Source organism: Bufo gargarizans, chromosome 8, assembly GCF_014858855.1.
Source record: "Bufo gargarizans isolate SCDJY-AF-19 chromosome 8, ASM1485885v1, whole genome shotgun sequence".
NCBI classification, from domain to species: Eukaryota; Metazoa; Chordata; class Amphibia; order Anura; family Bufonidae; genus Bufo; species Bufo gargarizans.
This window is the reverse complement of record NC_058087.1, coordinates 117,192,086-117,205,606: the sequence shown is the minus strand read 5'-3', so window position 1 is coordinate 117,205,606 and position 13,521 is coordinate 117,192,086. Positions and strand designations below refer to the sequence as shown.

At 43.6% G+C, this 13,521-nt stretch overlaps 1 protein-coding gene across 3 annotated transcripts in view; it reads left to right on the top strand.

Annotated features, from left to right (window-relative positions):
- The window catches only part of FBXL18 (F-box and leucine rich repeat protein 18), a 356,649-nt gene that overhangs the window by 52,471 nt on the left and 290,657 nt on the right, over positions 1-13,521 (top strand). For 2 of the 3 annotated variants that reach the window (XM_044304335.1, XM_044304336.1), the window contains one exon: positions 11,801-11,995. The exons of the other annotated variant lie outside the window; for it this stretch is intronic. In XM_044304335.1, the coding sequence (XP_044160270.1) occupies positions 11,801-11,995 (195 nt within the window). The remainder of the gene's footprint in view (positions 1-11,800; positions 11,996-13,521) is intronic. 3 annotated transcript variants of the gene reach the window in all.

The following is a 13,521-nucleotide window of genomic DNA, read 5'->3' as shown; positions in this document are numbered from 1 at the left end:
CAGAATAAAAGTTTAATAAACAGAAGTATTTGGGGATACTGCCTCATCCTTAGAGCCCATTCACACAATTTTGCGGAGCGGGTGCGGACCCATTAATTTCGATATGTGCTGTCCGTCTCTGTAGTTCTGTTCCGCGGCGCTGCAAAAAATATAGAGCATGTCCTATTGTTGTCCGCACAAGAATAGGCATTTTCTATTAGAGCGGCGGCCATTTGCGGTCTGCAAGTTGCGAAATGCACATGGGCCGGTATCCGTGTTTTGCGGATCCCAAATTGGGGATCGCAAAACGCATATGGCCGTCTGAATGAGCCCTTATACTGCTGACCCCATATAAGAAGTCGGCCATAGAGCAGGTCTCTCCTAAGCCATATCCATATATGGAGTCAGCCACAGAGCAGAGCAGGAACTCCTAAACACTAAATATGGAGTCAGAGTAGTGCAGACAGATTGATCGACTTGCATTTTAGTGTGCTGGAGGCTTACCTCTTGGGGACACATGACGTATCGGTACATCATGATGTCCCGGAACTTAAGGACACATGACGTACCGGTACGTCATGTGTAGTTCCGATCACCGCCGCGCCACCTCTCAGGATCGCTTCTGATTGGCTGCAGGGCGGGCAGGAGGTTCACATTATTGCAGCGCTCCTCTCCTCATCCTTTCTGTGTCCAGGAGAGAGGAGCCTGCAATCGGATCTCCATAGCCAGCACCCCAATCTGTGCCCAGCATCCCTTCTGACCCTCCACAGTGCCATCTGGCACTAAAAGGTATTCAGGGAAAGTTTAGTGGAAAAAACAAAAGATTTTTTAACTGTTGCATCACCCTAATCAGGTGTCTGGGGCGTCAACATCGCACAACCCACCGCTGATCAGCTTCGGACGGCTGATCAACGAGTTTGAAATATTTTTTAAATTTTTTGGCCTTTTATTTTATTTTTTTATTTATTTATGTATTTATTTTCTGTTAGTTTTAGGGCAAAGTCTGCAAACACCTGTGCCCCCACACACACTAAATAAAGATTTCCACATGCACGCGCGCACACACAATCTATGGCCCACTGGACGTTCTCGGCCGAGGAGGCATACGCCCAGCTTGCCTCCAGCTCCGAGAGCCCCAGTGAGGACGAGGATGACCCTATGTTCGTTTTGTAATCCGCGTGATTATCTAGAGATGATGTAGAGCCCCCAAGGCGACGGAGACGCCGCCTGGCGGAGCAAGGGGTCCGCCATGCTAGGGACCCTGTGGCCCACACTAGTACGAGAAGCTCTGGGGCTCGTACTAGTTTTCCAGCCCACCAGTTAAGTCCACTGGAACCCCCTACCAGTGAACTTGCATGGTGTACCCCAGAGCATTTTGAGCCTGCGATTCTTTATTTTGTTGGCCAAGCAGGAATCCAGATTCCCACAGTGGGCTTAACTGAATATGACTATTTTAGTCTTTTTTTCAGTGACCACTTTGTGAATCTGATTGTGGAGCAAACAAACGTGTTCGCCCAACAGTTCATTGCTCAACACCCGGGCTCCTTTTTGGCTAGGGCCGATGGCTGGACTCCGGTCAGTGCAGCTGAGATGAGGACGTTTTGGGGCCTCATGCTGCACATGTGCCTAGTCAAAAAAAAAAAAAACTGTCAGGCATTACTGGAGTGGGGATGTCCTCTACCAGACCCCACTTTACAGTACGGCCATCACACATAACTGGTTTGAGGCCTTCCGGAAATGCCTGCATCATGCAGATAATGCAGCATGTCCCCCCCCCCCCCCCCAGGTGATCCTGCCTATGACCGCCTGTACAAAATCAGGCCGGCCATCGATCACTTTGGGGCCAAATGTTTGGAAGCCTATGTACTTGGAAGGGAGGTCGCGGTTGATGAGTCTCTCATTGCTTTCAAGGGGAGACTAATTTTCTGCCAGTATGTTCCCTCTAAGCGGGCGAGGCTGTACAAACTTTGTGACAATACCTCAGGGTAAACTTGCAAGTTTTGGGTGTACGAGGGGCGAGATTCCCGTATTGAGCCCCAAGAATGTCCCCCCACCTTGGGTGTTAGCAGGAAACTTGTGTGGGATCTTATGCACCCACTGCTAGATAAGGGTTACCACCTGTACTTGTTCCCTCACCGCCAGATCCACGTCCGCTTGTGGGACTGTGTGGAAAAATCAACGCAGCCTCCCTACCCACCCCCTCCAAGTACCTATTCCCAGGGGTGAGACCTGTGCCCTTACCAGTGGAAACCTGTTGCTGGTCAGATATAAGGACAAGAGGGATGTCCTTGTACTGTCCACAATTCATGGTAATGGCATCACCCCTGTTCCTGTGCGAAGTACCACGGCAACGGTCCTCAAGCCTGATTGTATCGTCGACTACAATCTGTATATGGGAGGAGTTGATCTCTCTGATCAACTCCTCAAGCCATATAATGCCATGTGCAAAACCCGGGTATGGTACAAAAAAGTTGCAGTCTACTTGGTACAGGTTGCCTTGTACAACTCTTTTGTGCTGTCCCGGAGCGCTGGCAACACAGGGAAATTCCTCCAGTTCTATGAGGCAGTCCTCAAGGCCGTGATCTTTTCTGACCGGGAAAAAGCAGGCCGGAGTACCTCGGGAACTGGAGGCGCCCGGATCGTCCCTGGCCAACACTTTCCAGGTGTGGTCCCCCATACTGGAAAGAAGGAACAGACCCAAAAATGGTGCAGTGTGTATCACAGGAGGGGGATACGAAGGACACCACCACTTAGTGTGACACGTGCTCTGATCATCCGGGCCTGTGCATTATTGGTTGCTTGAGGGAGTACCACATTTCTATGGAGTACTAAATGTATAATCCCCTTCCCCAATTTTGATTCCATTTAGCCACTGACAAAAAAATAGAAAAAATAATAATAATGTTCTCAGACTTGAGACACTAAAACTATATATTTTTTCAAAAATATTATTTTGAAAACCTAAAAAAAAGAAAAGTTGACTTATTAGGTATCGCCGCGTTCCTAAGAATCTACTCTATAAAAATACCCCATGACCTAACCCCTCAGCTGAACACGGTCAAAAAAATAAAATAAAAACGGTTAAATAATAAGTGTAATAGCAAGGGATCTAAAAGTCATATGCCCCCCAAAATGGTACCAATAAAACCGTCCTCTCATGCCGCAAAAAATGAGCCCTTACCCAAGATAATCGGCTAAAAAATAAATAAAAAACGGACTTTTAGACTATGGAGATACTAAAATGTTTTTATTTTATTTTTTATAAAAGGATATTATAGTGTAAAACATATTGTTTCATCCGAAGTCGATTCGCTCATCCCTACTGATGACCTATCCTGAGGATAATCATAAAAATCTTAAATCAGAGCAGAACAGTTTCTTTCATAGATTTTATTTGCAATGGAACGCGGAGTAAATGTGCGAACGTTTTCGGCCGCATCTGAAGATCATTGTTATGTTAGTGGCTCCAAAATTCATGAATCTTATTATGCATCTGTAATATATAAACAAGTTGATCAAATGTCTCATAATATGTCTGAGAGCACTATTAGATTTGATATCGGTGAATGCGATACCTGGTAACCTGATCAGATAGAAAGTGTGTTTATGAACAGTTACGCCGCCTTCCTCACCATCAGGCCGGCGCATGCGCACTTAGCTCAATGAAGCCGCTGCGCAGCCAAAGTGCAGGCGCAGGATCTGGCAGAGGGACGGGTGGAATGAAGAGGCGGCGCTGAGGTGAGGAAGGCGGCGCTGGGCTCCAGACAGCGAGGGGTGCAGGCGGGCATCCTGGATTAACGCAAATCCCCTTGGGCACCTTAGGTAGGTGAGTGACAGCTTATAAAAAAACAGTTTTTTGGGCTAATAGAGCCACAAGCAGGTTTTATAAGGGCAGTTTAGGATTCATGTGATTAGCACCGACATGGCCATATGTTTAGCTTATAGGGCACAAATCTGATGACAGAGTCCCTTTAATCTCACCTGAATAGCCCTTTATCCAAGCTCCATCATCACTGGTGTTATGTTATTATACTGGAAGTAGATAGCCATCATGTAATATTGTGTGCTGTCTGCATATATTTTTACAACTTTGAGTCAGGACAGCACTGCTCTGTTATGGCAGCACAAGCTTTGGCTGCAGCCTACTGTAGTAGGGAAAAGCAGGGGAATCTCTGTAATGGCACCGTTCAGGTGAATGAAACTTTGGGAGCATTTATAGCTCCATGGTTTTGGTCAAAGAATACATTTTAGCTTTTGTGTGGAGCAATCATGTAAACTAGTGCAGCCTTTGGGTTTGGGCATGTAACTTCAAGTAAATATTTTTCGCCTTATTCTCTGTTTACATTATGTTTGCAGCTTATGTGGAATCGTCTCTCAACATATACCTCTCGCTGAAGGCTGCAACATATCCCACTATATAGGCATACAGAAATATAGGTCTCTAATACTATGCTGTTTTATTTTTAATTCATGTATGTCTTGGTATAGAATAGTAGAAAAAGCAAGAAAAATCGTATAGATGGCTGTGCAGCAATAATTCTCTATATGACAGATGTAAAGGAAGAACGCTTCATTTGGTGAATGGACAACATGTTTAAGGAACAGATTCCCTTTGTTGTATTTGGTGTCTCTGAGCTGACGAAGGGAGCTCTCCGATCCCGAAACACGTCCATTCACCAAATAAAACCTTTTTGTACATTTGTCTGGAGGATAATTGCAATCCATCCCATTTCTCTTGCTTTTTCTACTGACTAACTTGGACATACCTGGTACTGGAGGGAAGTGTGCATCAGCAGACCATCCTCCTGTTTTGCAATATAGCTTGTTGTGCCCTTTGCGCAGCAACAAAAGGTGAGCCTACTCGTCTATGGTCATTGCGGTCCTGCCTATTTTATCTCCTTTTCTTTTCTATTGGTATAGAATAGGGCAGTCTATTATGCTAATCCATAACTCATAAAAAGTATATTAGTATATGCTGGCCAATAAGGACACTTTTTCTAGCTTCCATCAGGTGCATCAAGCCCTACGGATTTGTTTGGTATATACAACAATAGCTTTTCCCAGCATATATGCCAAATGTGTAAACATAGCCTTGCAAATAACTTTTTTTTAAATGTTTTTAACTAACACTAATAGGCCTCTTTCATGTTCTTCTACCATCATTAAGTTTCTGTCACGGAAGGTGTACAGGAAACAAGACAATGCAAAAATGAATATATAACTCACTTGATCCAAAACTAAGGAACAAAAGGGAGACCCCTGCATAAGACCTGGCACTCTCCCTGACTCTGCTCAGCCTATGCAAACCTCGACTATATAACACCTGAACACCCCCTACAATAGTGAGGGGACACGACCACCGGCTCCCTACTCTAGACACGGAGGGAGTCAGGGTCACCTGGGATCCAGCAAACATAAAATCACTAATGAATGTACAACACTTATCTTGTAGCAGACTGGTAAATGGATCAGCATGCACACACACTCCAGGAAGTTGTATAAACCGCACACTAATGCATTATGGGGAGGAATTTAAAGGGATGCAATCAGTCCAACTACAAGACAGCTGAGAGAGGCTAACGAGATGAGGAACTAGAAACCAAAACAAAGAAGCTCAAGGAGGAGGTTCTGAAAGGCATCTGTCAGAGCTTCTCAGATGTCTGGTTGTGACAGTTTCTGATCGACCATTCAGTTTATCAATTTTAAGCCTTGACAAGCTGTCTTTTAAAGGGAGCATGGGTGGGCCAGGTGAGATGACTATGCAGACAGAGGAAGCAGGAGGAGCAAGGATGCAGAAAGTGGCTTGGACTGTCTCTTGGTCCACTTAACTGCTCACTTCAGTATGCATTAAAAGTACTTTATGTACAGAATAACGCAACAGATCACTACGTAAAAGGTATCATTTCATTCAGCTGTCTTAGCCCTACAAGGCATTGTGCCTTGTTTAACCACTAATTTCCTGGTGGCAGACTCTCTGGAAAACTATGAGTGCTGAAACTTTTATAAAATGACAAATAAGGCGATTTTACAAATAGTCTTAACCGCCTCAGCTCCCCTAGCTTAAATCCCCTTAATTACCAGACCACTTTTTACAATTCTGCACTACACTATTTTCACAGTTTATTGCTTGGTCATACAACTTACCACCCAAATTAATTTTACCTCCTTTTCTTCTCACTAATAGAGCTTTCTTTTGGTGGTATTTCATTGCTGCTGACATTTTAACTTTTTTTTATATTAAACGAAATTGACCGAAGTTTTTGCAAAAAAATGTCATTTTTCACTTTCTGTTGTAAAATTTTTCTAATAAAACTACATTTCTATATAAATTTGTCTCTAAATGTATTGTTCTACATGTCTTTGATAAAAAAAAAATGCAATAAGTGTATATTTATTGGTTTGGGCAAAAGTTATAGCATTTACAAACTATGGTGCACAAAAATCAATTTACGCACTTTGACTTTCTGAGCACCTGTCATGTTTCCTGAGGTTCTACAATGCCCAGACAGTAGAAGTACCCCACAAATGACCCCATTTCGGGAAGTAGACACCCTAAGGTATTCGCTGATGGGCATAGTGAGTTCATGGAAGTTTTTATTTTTTTGTCACAAGTTAGCGGAAAATGATTTTTTTTTTTCTTACAAAGTCTCATTTCATATTCCATGTGACAAAAAATAAAATTTTACATGAACTCGCAATGCCCCTCACGAAATACCTTGGGGTGTCTTCTTTCCAAAATGGGGTATTTATACTGCCCTGGCATTTTAGGGGCCCTAAAGCGTGAGAAGTAGTTTGGAATCCAAATGTGTAAAAAATGCCCTGTGAAATTGTAAAGGTACTCATTGGAATTTGGGCCCCTTTGCGCACCTAGGCTACAAAAAAGTGTCACACATGTGGTATCGCCGTACTCATAAGAAGTAGGGCAATGTGTTTTGGGGTGTATTTTTACATATACCTATGCTGGGTGAGAGAAATATCTCTGTAAAATGACAAGAAAAAATGAACGGCACAGGTTTCTTCATTCGCATCGATCAATGTGAATGAAAAAAATCTCTGCCAAAAAATGTGCAAAAAAAAAAAAAAAGAGGGGAAAGGAGTCTGCCAGGACATAGGAGCTCCGCCCAACATCCAAACCCACTCAGCCAGTATGCCCTGGCAAACCCGATTTCTCCATTCACATCGTAATCTGACAGCAGCGCAGTGCTGCAGCTGCTTGATCGGTTGGTCCACCTAGAAGGAAAAAAAAAACCAGGCCGCAACGCAATACATTTATTAACATTAACTTTATGTATCATTTGAAACAGAACATTAACTTTTATAAACTTTATTGAACTTTTGGAACTTTTTTGCTTACCTGTGATTTATTTTTATTTTTTACCTTTATAGGACAAACCTCTCCTTCCCCATGGGACAATGTGCAAAGCGCAAATCGCCCAGAGATGTGGCGAAGTACATTATGCACTTTGTCCCAGGTGAAAGGAGAGGTTTGCAGTAGCTGTGTGAAAGGGCCCTAAGACCCCTGTGTGCCTGTACTGTGTCACGCAATACCTATACTAAGTGTACCTGTGTGTGGTACTTCCAGAAACACTCCCCTAAGCATAGGGCAGGGTGGTCAGGGCAGTCAGGACTGAAATAGCGGGTGTCGCACCTTATTCCACTCCTGCTACACAACATATTTTTCGGGGTCGCGCTTGGTTTGAGGTACCAGCAATGACATTGGAGAAATGTCGCTCGTGTAGACGGCTCACAACACTGGTGGTTAGGGCCACGGAACCTCCTGGATACAGGAGGTTCTCAATGATCTCTTCCTGAAATTTGTTCTCTTACTGTAGAGAACAAAACTATTGTACATAGCCAATTGAATTAGGTATACAGACACCTTCTTATACCAGCGTCTGGTCCTGCGGGAGAGTAAATAAGGAGCCAACATCTGGTCATTGAAGTCCACCCCTCCCATGAGCAAATTATAGTCGTGGACCAAGAGGGGCCTTTCAATTCGACCCCATACCGGGCGCGCTTGCTTGAAGTGCTTTTGTTTGAAGCCAAGGCGCCCAGTAAAATGTATTAGGGACTCGTCTATGCAGATGTTTTGCTCAGGGGTATACAAATCTGAAAATTTAGTGTTAAAGTGGTCTATGAGGGGCCGAATTTTGTGGAGCCGGTCAAAAGTTGGGTGGCCTCTGGGACGAGAGGTGCTATTATCACTAAAGTGCAGGAAACACAGGATGGTCTCAAATTGTGTCCTAGACATGGCAGCAGAGAACATGGGCATGTGATGAATTGGGTTCGTGGACCAATATGACCGCAATTCATGCTTTTTTTGTCAGGCCCATGTTGAGGAGAAGGCCCAGAAAAGTTTTAAATTCGGAAACTTGGACGGGTTTCCACCGGAAAGACTGGGCATAAAAGCTTCCCGGGTTGGCGGCTATAAATTGAGTGGAATACTGGTTTATTTCTGCCACGACTAAGTCAAAGAGCTCCGCAGTAAAGAACAGCTCAAAAAACCCCAGTGCCGATCCGATCTAAGCTGTCTCAACCCGAACTCCAGACTGGGCGGTGAAAGGGGGAACTACTGGCGCGGCTGAAGATGGGGCTGCTAATCAGGGTTTGCCAGCACCTCAGGGACTCTAGGGGCTCTATGGGCCTGTCTGTGCGGTGGCTGCGACGGGGGAACTACTGCACGTGCCACCGTACCAGCTTCAACTGCCCTTGTGGTGCTCGCCACTTCACCATGTTCTACGGCAGTGCTGGTACTAGGTCCAGGATGGGCTGAGCTGCTGGTGTATGCCTTACCACGTAATCCGACAGCGCCAGCCCCACTCTGCTGCCCTTGAAGTGGATCCTGCGCAACCTGTGGTCTAGCAACACGGGGCCGGGTACACCTGGTGGTATCAGGGACCTCAACCTCATCGTCCGAACTTTGAGTCAGACTGCCACTGCTTTCTACAGGTTCATATTCTGACCCGCTGGATTCGTTAGATGAGGGTTCCCATTCCTCATCCGACTGGGTCAGAAGCCTGTAGGCCTCTTCAGAAGAATACCCCTTACTTGCCATTTGGTCAACTAAATTTAGGGGGTATTCCCTGAGACTACCCAAGAAAAAAAGCAAGCCTGTCTAACAAATGGGAGGCTAACGAAGTACAGGAAGCCGCTGCGATTGATAAAAAATATCTAAACAGATATTTTTTTTTTATCGCCGCAGCACTTGTGTAGTGATTTGTGCAGTGATTAAAAAAAATAAAAAATGTCACTGCGCGGGGCGGGCGTGGGTGAACGCACATGTGGGCGACTGATCAGGCTGGATCGGGCAAACACTGTTTGGGTGGAGGGCGAGCTAAGGTGACACAAATACTATTATAGATCTGACTGTGATCAGTGCTGATCACTTACAGATACTATAAAAGTACCAATGCTGATTAGCGATACGCTAATCAGCGAATGAGTGACTGCGGTGCGGTGGGCTGGGCGCTAGCCGATGCTAACTACCTACCAAAGGGGCCTAAACTAACCTAAAACCTAACAGTCAATACTGGTGGAAAAAAAAAAAGTGACAGTTTACCCTGATCACTTTTTTCCCTTTCCTTAGTGATTGACAAGGGTGATCAAGGGGTTAATCGGGGTGATCTGGGGCTAAATGTGTTGTGCTTGGTGTACTCACAGTGATCTGTGCTCTCTGCTGGGACCAACCGACGAAAAGGAACCAGCAGAGAGCACAGAAGCCATTTAACACTTTAGATTTATAAATATAATGAGTTAAATGGCAGATTATTGGCTGGCAGGCTGGTGACAAACTTTTCCTGCGACTTTTCCCGGCCCGCACTGCACATATGCGGGCCAGCTTGCGAGATGACGCGCCGATGCGTCAACGAGGAACAACCGGACCGCCCACAGGAGGCATCCCTGCGTTAGGCGGTCGAGAGGCGGTTAATGAGTCTCTGTCAACATGACTAACCCTATTATACTGCCTGTTAAAGCCCTATTACTCGGGCAGATAGAGCAAATGATTATGGGGAGGGAAGCGTTCCCTCCCGTCAATCGCCTGCTCGCTAGAGGAGGAGACTGCTGTTATTACATGCCGTGTAATAGGCGCTCTGCTGCTGGTATAAACAATGAGACAGTATTAGGGACAAGCGGTGCATTAGCAATCGCTGATTGCTTGCTGGCAGCAGAGCCCCTGTTACATGGTTCAATCTGCTTGTGGCAAACTACAATTTTTTTTTAACATGTTAAAAGATCCCAATTACCCGATGAACAAGCATTTTCTCGTTCATCAAGTAATCTGCAGCAGTATTACACTGCCAGATGATCGCTAATAAGTATTCATATTATTCATATGCATATTAGCACATTGAAGAACCAGGGGGCAGGGTTGAATAAATAGAACACTGCTTTTGTAATGCCCCTGTGCTCTGCCCCCTCCCTTCCCTTGATTGACAGGGCTAGACATCAGCATGCTGAGGGCAGAGGTGTGTCCTAGCATGAGCATATCATATACACTACTTACTATAGCTTTACCGTGTTGAATAGATGTTTTACGATGCTTAGAAAGCTAATACATTTCACTGGTTTATTCACTGACACAATATGTAATTATACAGACACCAGTAATATGCATTCGCTTTCTAAATTAGAAAACCACTCTTTTAAATATGTTAAGTGCTCATTTGCATATGAATAAAAATGCTGATGTTCTGCAGCTGTTTAACATACAGACAAAAAAAAGGTATCATTTTAATCAGTATGCCTGGTGTAATAGGGTTGATCATTCTGACAGAGGTTCTTTAATTAAGAATGTGCTATTGTTTTGTGGCTACAAGCTGATATTCTGAAGTTGGAAGGCAATACCCTTGCAGCTGGGAATGTTGAAGCCCGCTTCTGTTTTTGGCAACCCCCAATAGCTCCATGTCACTTATATTGTACTTTGACCCTCTTTTAAAATAAAATCCCAGAAAACATATATGTAATAGGATAGCTTTTGAGTGACATGTAATTGAAAAATTTACTGCAGTGGTGACACACTTTTTATGCTTTATACACCTAAACATCCCATACTGGGAGGGAGAAATCATATGGACACCACTGCAATGCTTTTATGCATTTGTGCTTAGTTCAGTGGGTGACATAAAGAGTGAGGGGATGACTTATATTTCATGTAATTTAAAAGCACTCTTATTCTTGATGAATAAGTGGCTGTTCGCATGGCTTATTTTAAAAGCAGAATTTGGTGTGGATTCCACGCCAAACAGTTGCTAGCGACTGTGTGTAATTTGTCTCCCATTATTTTCAATGGGAGGCCATGATTTATGGCTGCAATCAATGCAAGAAAGGACTTTTCCATTCTGGGGCACTTGTGGCTATGAACCTCAGAAGCATAAATAACTGCAGGCCTCTCATTGAAAACCATATGTGGCAAATTCCACACGGCCATTGCAGGCTTTTTAGTGGGTAATCTGCACCAAATTCCATTATCAAAAGATGCCATGTGAACAGGTTCTAAGAGGGCGTGATGAAGAAAACCCCTTTATACCAGTTTCACACAGTCAGTATTTCTCATCACTGTTTGTAAGCCAAAACCGGTTGTGGAATCTATAGACAAAATGCATAATGAATGGTATGTAACTCTTCTGTGTCTTGGTTCCACTTCTGGTTTTGGCTTATAAATACTGATGAAAAATACTGACTGTGTGAAAGTGGTATTAAAAGGGTTTCCTAGCCTCAAAGCCAATATCCCAATGTTTCTAACCTGTGTTCCATTAGTAACACACTAATAAACCCTAAACAACTCACTAATGTAATTTGTATTGATATTTTATTCTCCTAGACTGAGAGCCATAAGAAAATGGAAAGTTATTGCATTAACCCAACTGATCTGTCAGATGAGATACTTCTACAAATTCTAAGCCACGTACCAAGCACAGATCTGATATTAAATGTGAAGAATTCATGTCATAAATTTGCCGCTTTATGTCTTGACAAGAGCCTTACCAACAGTGTAGTTCTTCATAAACAGTATCAAGTAAGTGTTTCTTCGATTTTGCTAAATCATGTATCGAAAGAGCAAAGCCTTTTTCATGATGGCCATTAGCACATGACTAGGGCTGCAGTAAACAAATATTTTAGTAATCGAGTATTCTATCGATTATATTTCTCGATTCATCGAGTAATCTAATAAGAAAAACCTTCTTAAAATAACGTACGTAATTACGTTTTTCTTTATAAAAACAATATTTTTATTTCTTACAGTGGTGGTATGGTATAGCAAATAATTGCACACACATGTTGGCTTGGCTGTATATAGTTATTGGTTTACTTTGGAGGGGTTAATAGAAGCACCTTGGCAATGGGCATGTATAAAGTTATTGGTTTGAAGGGGTTAATAACTTTATACATGCCCATTGCCAAGGTGCTTCCATTAACCCCTCCAAACCAATAACTTGTATAAAGTTATTTGTTTGGAGGGGTTTATGGAAGCACCTTGGCAATGGGCATGTATAAAGTTATTGGTTTGGAGGGGTTAATGAAAGCACCTTGGAGGTGCCTTCATTAACCCCTCTCTAAACCAATAACTTTATACATGCCAATGTGGTGCCTCCATTAACCACTCTCCATCTGCCTTTCAATATCCATATACAGTGAGTGCCCCCGATTCCCCCCTCCCCTGGCGTGCCTCTAGTGCTGTTAACTTAAATTACCTAATGGCACTGGCAATAGTGAGGAGGGCGCAGCCGCAGACACATGGAGACAGTCTTCATCCCAGCACGCTCTAGGACCTTATGTGATGTCACAGACACATTGTTAGCCAGTGTGCTGAGGACGTATGTGCACAACTGCGCATTACGCAAAGTCCTGCCTGTGGGGCGGTGCCATCTCTGAACTCCGGAGGACACGGAAGCGGTGAGTGAGACGCTTAATTTCACTCCCGCTCTGTGATCACGTGATGTAAACGATCCCTGCATCGAGGATTTTTTTTACTCTATTTAATCGAATTATTCGAAGAATCGTTTCAGCCCTACACATGACTAGAGTGTCGCTGAGTGTCTTTGATAGCAATAGGGAGAGCAAAAGTGGGGAATTAGTATTGTATGTCCTTGCTTTTCTGAACATAATAAATTTGCAGCAACATGTGAAATTGGCCTGAAAAGGTGGAATTGCTGTTAACAATTGTAATATTGTGAATTATTTTGATGGTAAGTCAAAATCCATGGTTTAAAAGGAGATAGCACTGTGATATCCTGATGAAAATGTTCTTCATGTCATCACTGAGTTCACTGCAGTTAATGAGCAAAACATCTGAAAGGAAATAGAGGATATGTAGTTTCAGGGACATTATAACTAGGGATGAGCGAATCTACTTCGGATGAAACATCCTAAGTTTATTTGCATAAATCTTCGTTCCAATACTGTACGGAGCAGTACGGAGCAGTACGGAGCAGGAGCTTTATGAAGTTATTAACCACAAGACTTTGCGAAGCAATAACTTCGGCTCATCGGAGACAATACATTCTAATACTAAAACGAAGAGTCATGCGAATCAACTTTGGG